Below are 7,960 nucleotides of genomic sequence, written 5' to 3' on the forward strand. Positions count from 1 at the left end.
TGTTCTTCAGTTGGATATCTGGCATGTTTTTAAGAATGTTTACAATTTCTGAAGGCTAATATAAATTAAATAAATCAAATTGCTTTTTAAGTTCAGTTCTACCCCTGACTTATTTTTTAGCTTCCAATCAAACAAAATACAAAATAAAATTCTGCAAAATGTGTTTTCCTTGAACAAAACTAATGTCTGTGTTGTGGATTAAGATATGTCTGTTTGCGTCGGTGCTGGGTGATTATTCAAACCCTGTTACCTCTTCATGCTGTATTTAAAAAGGAGAAGTCTTATTGTGCTAGAATCCACAAGAGGATATGTTTAGGGAAATACATCAGTAGTGCCCAAATATTTAGTTTTTGAGAATTATACAGTGTAATGTTACAAGCATATGTGTCAATCTGTTAAAAAAAATATATATATATTTTCCACATCAATCATCAACCTGTTGATAAATGAGACACCAGCCACATACCTTGTGGTGCCTGCAAGGAGGATCTTTTCAGTGATACAGAAATCAAAATGAACTGCAAACTAAGAAACACTGAGATGCCAGTCCCACTGGTTTGTGCAAATTTTTTGCATTCCTGCCAGAAAATTTGACCTCTCATGCGTGAAAACAAAGGTTGGTCCAGCCCTAAGTCATATGTCCTCAACTGGCTCTGTGGACTAGAAGTGAAGTTCCTGATGGTGAAGTAGAAATCTTCACTACCAGAGTTTTCAGCCATTTCGGGCAGTATGAGGATAAAGCTTATTTCTTCTCTCTGTCTTTTTTCATTTTAATATATAAGGTTGATCAGCAAATTACATTTTTTTAAAGTCAATTCTTTCATCAAGGGAAGACATTTTAGGTTTGTGTTGATTTTTGCCCCTCCCTGTAGTAAACAGTGTTCGCCTTTTTTGATGATTTTGTCCTGTACAATTGTAGGCAGTGTTCTTTAAACAAAATCATCATGCTTTATTACAACAGGGAAATGTATCACTCATTAAAAATATTTGCTGTGGAAAATGTTACAATAATATGGCTATTTCAGTGTGCTTTGAAATACTTTATCTGACATCTAACCCCAGCGTTTTTCAACTTTAAGAATAACTAAACATAAAAAGTCTGTCTTTATGTTGACTGCTTAAGTAGCTCATACAAAAGCATCACTGAGTTTCAGTCTTTTTCAAAACCTTTGCAGGATGCAGAAAATCATGCAGAATAAATTTACATTTGTAAAGATTTTCATTTTTGCTTTGGTCAAAAAAGTATGATTATGAGTGTATGCCTCTCTAAAATATTGTGAGCTGTTAATCTTAACTTAAAAAAGCTCCTAGATGCACCTTTTTTGACAGATATAGGATCTGATTTAAAAAATAGGTCATCCTTTCACTGTGATGAGTGTAAAACTATCAACACCAGCAGTAAAAACACTGTTAGGTTTATTAATATTTCCATTCTGCAGTGATATTTAGAAACGGCACTCTACAGCATAGTTTAGTTTTTAACAGTAACAATAAAAACGTTCTTTGTATCAACTTCATGCCCAGTGTGCCAACTGTGCAGAGTGGAAAAACTAAGGGAGGGGATTAATATGGATGAACACAAACAGCAGTACATGCCACCAACTTATGCAAAAATGCAAAATGCATCAATACTGTAATATACAGGATAACATGTCTTTCCCTCAACTCTTAAAAAAAAGGTGTGGTATGTTACTAACAAAGTGCACACCATAACTGCTTTCCAAATGACACAGACCTTTATCTAAAACTTGTTTTATTTCAAAAGATAAATAAAAACAGAAAAAAATCTAAATATTTGACATTTACAACCTTTTTTTTTATGTACTAAACTTTGTTGCAGTTATGTATGTGTGCTAGCCTTCAGTGGAGACTTTCGTGATACTTCTGAGCGGCAGCAAGGGTCATGCTCGCTCAGCTATAGTGTAGGTCAGGCTTGTGTGGGTGATTGCTGAGTTGAAGAATGCTATCAGTGAGAATTTGAGCACCAATCTTCATACAGTGTACATCACAGTTAATAGTTTTCACAACAGCTAACAAACCCAGTGTGGCAGGTAGAGATCACCAGCAAAACACAACATGCCATTCATATCCCAACAAGTGTGCAGAAGAAAAATGAGGCAAACAAAATTATGACATTAAGATGAAGCATATTCAGATCTGGGCCTAATCCAAATACGCTTCAATGATGAATGACATATTCAAGTTGGCTCTGGAGCTTCCTTCTTGCTTCAAGTCACCATGTTAGATTTCCTTTACTTTGCCCAGGACGATTTGGCCGTTAGTGTAATTGTGCACATTCCCATTCCCGTTCTCTAGGTGCTTCCCATTGGCTACCACATTGATGGGTTCACTTGTCGAGCCATTCAGTTTGGGTTTGTCCTCCCCGACAGGAAGCCGCTTGCCCTTAATGTAGGCCTGTATCCAAAAGTTGGAGAAGAGGAGGAAGAAGAAGACACCGTACATCCAGATAAGGTGGATCCAAAGAGGAATCTGGTAGTCACACTTTTCCATGAAGTAGTACTGACTGATGTGGACGGAGACCATAACGAACTGGGTCTGTAAAATGACACGCAAAAGGACAGATTATTATTAAAAACCTAAACCCGACCAGATACGTTCAAACTGACTCATAAGGCTATGCTGAAACGGGCTGCCAGTAAATTTCTCTGCATTTCAATGTAGCTCTTTTTGGTACTTCATTCTGTGACTTTTGGAATCCTTAAAGAATTCAGAATGAAGGATTTGTATCCTGGGTTGTTAAAAAAATAAATAACTTATACACTTTAATATAAAATCTGTGTGTTTTCTTGTTATATGTGATATTATTACATGAGATCAAAATTGTATATTTATATGGTTTTCAGATATGTGTGTGCCCAGCATTAAGTCTGTGCCCCAGTTTGGCCACTCCAGTGAAAAAAAGTCTGGACATGCCCCTAGTTCTAACACAGACCCCTTGTAAATAGATACACCATTTATTTTGATTTTTAAAAATTACATAGAAAGGACATACAAGCTGGATGGCTGTCATGTACTTCTTCCACCAGAGGTATTTTTTGAAGCGAGGTCCTGCAGCAGAGAGGAAGTAGTAGAAGTACATGATGACGTGGACAGCTGAATTCACCAAGGCATGGAAGGAGCCCATTCCTCCGACTAGAAAGAGGACAAAATCAGGAGGTCATCAAATATTCTGACAATGGATATCTTCACAATTTGTTAAGTCAGCTTTGCGCATGCATTTCTTATTATGCATATAAAGTATGGTTATGTATTATAGGTATATAAAGTGGAAATCATGCTCACCAGGAGTCAGTGAGACTCCCCACCACCACGTCCAGGGCATGACCGAGTGATGGAAGATGTGAAGAAACGTGATTTGACTTTGTTTTTTTCTTAAAACAAAGAATAGCTGAAAGAAAAGTTAGACCAAGCTGAAGTTAACATAAAAAATACAGTATACACAAGAGGTCAAACAATTGAACAAAGAGGTGTGTCCAGAGCAATGGCCAGGGGTAGCATGGCAAACTTGTAATCTGATTGGCTACCCCCGGCTGCCATCCCAAAATCCTAAACAATGATTTATCATTTGCCTTCACTTGTGTTACATTTGGCCTGTGTTGCTACATGCTATGCTTTCCTTAAATTTCAATGCAGCACCTGCCACTGATTTAAAAAAAAAAGTCCCTTAAAAAAGGCAAAGACAGAAAATGTTTGAGATGAGAGGAGAAAATATCCTTACTGTGTCGAGGAGTTCAACGAATTTTGAAAAGTAAAACCACCAAGCCACTTCAACCATCTGGGGAAAGCAAAGGAGAAAATTGCTGTAAATATTTGACCACAAATCCTCTGAGACAAGTTTTGAACAATTCACAGGCTTACCCGAAGCGCCTGTGGAGTTCGTGAAGTGTCGATAAGGTCACATCTCCAGGAATATGTGGTGGCCCATCCTGACATAAGGAACTGTCACAAACACATCAGCAGCTGTTACTAAGATTTCAAAAGCACTCTGGTGCATTTCAGTCAACAAATAATACAGTTTTTCATCTGTTTTGTTTACCTCATACACTATGAAGGCGTTTAATAAAACCATGCAGAGGTTGTAGATGATCATGGCTTTGTTGAGACCGAAAGGCTTGCGGTTAGCCATCAGGCGAGGACCAACGTACACAGAAAGGACGACATACATCAACAGGATGCCGGTCATGTGTAAGGGGTCTCTCATCAGTGTGTAGTCTTTGATCCGAACATCTAGGAGTGAGAGAGGCAAGGAAAACATACCCATCATTGTCTCAGCACATCAGGATACAAAGATAAAGACTTGACCTTTTTCTTTTTACACATTATGGGCAGATTTGAAAAAGAAAAAGAAAAAGTCCCCTCTCAAACCTTTTACATATATAGATAAAGACACACTTACCAGCTCTTGATGTTAGATAATCATGTAATTTCACAAGGTTTGCAACAGCGTCTCGAAGCATGGTGGCGGCTTTTGTTTTTCCCCTATCAAAGGCCTGAAAATAAGGAAAAGATTATTACACCAGGTGACCAAAGAGAGGTTTCTGCTCCAAAGCGACCCGTCCACCTGCTCTCCCCACACACTGAACAAACAGGAGACAGCTGCACAGGCTCATCAAACACCCTGAGTGCTCTTGGGACCCATGCTTGAAAAATACACATGGAAATCTGTCACAGTAGCTTTTCCCACTGCCTGAGCCAAAGTGCCAAAGCAGAAATCTCCACAATGGAAATGCCCTCTTTAAACCAAGTGATTCAAAAAGAAAACAATGTTTCAGCATATATGAATGTTTAATGATGGATTGTGAAACATCTGTAGTCTGCTGTTGGTCTAAAAACAATAAAATTCTCTCATGCTGACTAACAGAGCAAGTAAAACAGGTGAGGCAGAGAACTTGGCCCTTGTGGGCAGCCTAGCCAACCAACTGAGCTACCTAGGTATGAGCAGATCAGGGATTTCCTTTCAGTAAAAAATTAAAAATCACACACAAACACACTTGATTTAAACCAGCAGTGTTCATGTGCTTGATCTAATCTGGAGAATTCTTACAGTGCGGTGAAATGGAAGGTGTGTCTAGCAGAGGACACCGGTCTAACTACCATGCAATCAAAGACGCATTTTTTAAAGGAGCAGCTACACACAAGTGACACACAAGCCCTGAAACTGCAAAAACAAATAAACTTGTTATTAAATTGGAAACAAAGTGACTCACCTGCGGAGCACAGTCAGTGCTCAGGTCTCACTCCCGTTTGTGAAGAAAGCAGCTGCACAGCCGAGGCAGGCAGCATTCAAACCAGAGGATCCAGCAGATCAGCAACACCAGTGAGCCTCAGGTGAAAACCAGATACATGTAAAGCTATTCTGTGGGTGTTAGCCACAAGCAGTCCTCAAATGTGTAAAACCAGTCACTTAAAATCCAACCAAGAGAGCTGAAAGTCTCAACAAATGTGGGAAAACTGAGAGAGAAAGCTGAAATGACAGATAAGGAAAAGCGTGAGGCCAGCTATGATGACTATGAGGTTGGTATCATTCAGCTCAATTTAAACCCTGGGCACTACTACAGACCTTGCTGGTTTCAGGACCACACCCTGTTTCAATGCTAAGCTCCACCTTCCTATATTCACACAGCCTCATTGTGATTGGACTGTCTCATCAATGGTGCTTTATGGGTAGAGGTCAGGGAGTTACAGACCCAAGTTGAAGAAACAAAAACCCAGCAGTCAAAACTCTAGGTAGGTGGACAAAGAATTTAAAATGGGGGTTGAAAAAAGACTTAATTAAAAGATGAGACCAACATGAAAACATGTTTTGCTATAAAAAAGTCACAAGCCTCAGACAGTATGTGTTAAAAGGGATGCAATCAAAGCTGAACTTAATAACTTCACATACATTCTGTTCAAATATGTCCCCAAAGCACAGTTTGGGCTAAAGGTGCGCCTCAGGTTTCAAGCAGTCAGACACCTCACAGCACTTTAAGAGTCGCCCATCCCTTCCTCTCTTTCATTGCATAGAAGGCAGGGCTCAAGTCCAACCCGCGCTGCGATGATGACGAGCCCTGCTGTGCCTCTGGTTATACCTGTTCCCCAAGAATCGGCAACAAGGATGGGCGTGAGGCATGGAAGAAGGCTGAAAGGCGCCCTCCTCTGCGTGAACGTTGGGCTGGAATGAAAGGAATCTGCTCACGCGAGAGAGAGATAGAGATAGAGATAGAGAGGGGAATCAATGCTGATGAAAGCCACAGATGCTTAATCTCTGATGGTGGGATTCATATGCAAACAATTCTAAATGATAAAGTGAATAAGTGACTTTAAGGATCTTCACAATGTTAAGTTGTAAACTTTTCACATTGAGTGTGAAAGTCTGCATCTGAATCTATGAAGCACATTAGGGCACATCATCTGTGTTATTATCTCTGTCTACTGCACATTGTCTTATTTTTTTTGCACGTCCCCTTGAATACATTTAGCAAATTCCTGTACAAAATATACTGCTGTTTTTAGTAAACCAAAACACAGAAATATTGTACATATTTTACATTATATTTTTATTTACATTTAGGAATACTGCTGTTAATTTTGATGCCTTTTTTTTTTCTTTTTTTCTATATTTCCAGTTACAAACAGGAAACTAAGACTGATCCCTGAATCTAATTTCCAAATAAATTTTTATTTTGGTTGCAATCCTCAAAAAAAAGTTTTCCAAAGTAAGTTCCTAATTGAAACATTTAAAATTAACAACAGTTGTATGTACTGCTTACATGTTATGCAGTTTTTACTTTGGTATCCCTCACCTTGTGTATGTTTATGTTTCAGAAAGGCCGAAAGCTTTACTGGTGGCTACTAAATGGCTATTTGAAGGTGTGGCTCTCAGTCTCACTTTCCTTGGGTCAGCAAAAATCATTAAATGGTTCACGTTAACATATGTAAAAAAATCAGTTTCACTTGCCAAACTACGAAGAAGACAGCAAGTGTTTCTGTTGAGGGGAAAACAAATCAGCTCTGTAGCCCGTACCTGCAGCCATGGGACGGGACAGAAGCAGTCACCCAAGCGAAAGCTTTGATGTGCTATATAAAAAACATCCTACCAAATACCTCCACTTAATATACACTGTGTATGTGCAAAGCATGTCTAAAATGTGCCATTGCTTGGTACACTGACATGTTTTTGGCCAAGCTTGAATGTGAGCGTTTGTGTCATTGTGTCCAGCCATGTTGGTCAGCTGTTTTCCATACACCATATTACTACACACCATAACACACTCCCTGTTCTCCACAGTCTTGTGACAGTTAAACAGTGATTTAAGCAGAGGCAGAATTAATCACATAAGAAGTGAAAAACAACAAAACAACATAACATTGTCTGTGGACTCTCTGCCCAACAGCATCACCAGAGAATAGACTTAACCCTCGGGACATACCGGTCATCCTCAATAAGTCTATTGTGAAAAATTGACAGAAAATTGCCTCTGGATGTGAGAAACTGCATGAATGAACTGAAGGAACATGAATGTGGAAGTGCACGTCACAAAGTGGCAGGTTGCCTAACGCAGGAGTCCCCAGAGCTCTTGCATTTCTAGGCGTTTTAGTGACACTGATGTTTTGGAATCTGGTAGTCCATCACTCTTTGTCTTGTTTCAAATGACACAAAACTAGATTCCTTCTGAGGTGAGCAGTGCAGTCTAAACAGCCAGGTGTCATGTTTCACAATGTAGAATCTCAGTTTCCAATGCAGCAATACATATCGATATTATCTGAACATGAACAAGTAAATTAACTTCAATACCTGCTTTTCTAATATATGTTATACTCTCTGAAATTACAAACACAACCACTGGCAAGCTATTTACTAAAACTACCGTGCTGAACAAGGAAAAGACTGTGATTGTTTTCTTTGGAGTCATTTTGATTTGCCTGTTCCCAAGAATTAAAAATATTTTCATCATAT

The 7,960-nt window shown here is 39.0% G+C and overlaps 1 protein-coding gene across 2 annotated transcripts; it reads right to left on the reverse strand.

The window, feature by feature from the left end:
- Positions 1-1,399: 1,399 nt before the first annotated feature.
- elovl1a (ELOVL fatty acid elongase 1a) lies at positions 1,400-5,685 on the reverse strand. Of its 2 annotated transcripts, XM_034703875.1 has the most exons (9): positions 5,582-5,685; positions 5,229-5,485; positions 4,418-4,511; positions 4,058-4,248; positions 3,880-3,960; positions 3,740-3,796; positions 3,304-3,409; positions 3,014-3,153; positions 1,400-2,556 (listed from the first exon to the last, which is right to left on the reverse strand). In XM_034703875.1, the coding sequence occupies exons 3-9, from the start codon at positions 4,476-4,478 to the stop codon at positions 2,242-2,244; spliced, it is 951 nt and encodes a 316-aa protein (XP_034559766.1). In that variant the 5' UTR covers positions 4,479-4,511; positions 5,229-5,485; positions 5,582-5,685; the 3' UTR covers positions 1,400-2,241. The 2 variants fall into 2 exon arrangements, with proteins under 2 accessions (XP_034559766.1, XP_034559765.1); XM_034703874.1 differs by having other exon boundaries at positions 5,229-5,618.
- Between the last annotated feature and the right edge of the window lie 2,275 nt (positions 5,686-7,960).

The sequence above is a fragment of the Notolabrus celidotus genome, chromosome 15 (genome assembly GCF_009762535.1).
Source record: "Notolabrus celidotus isolate fNotCel1 chromosome 15, fNotCel1.pri, whole genome shotgun sequence".
Classification (NCBI taxonomy): Eukaryota; Metazoa; Chordata; class Actinopteri; order Labriformes; family Labridae; genus Notolabrus; species Notolabrus celidotus.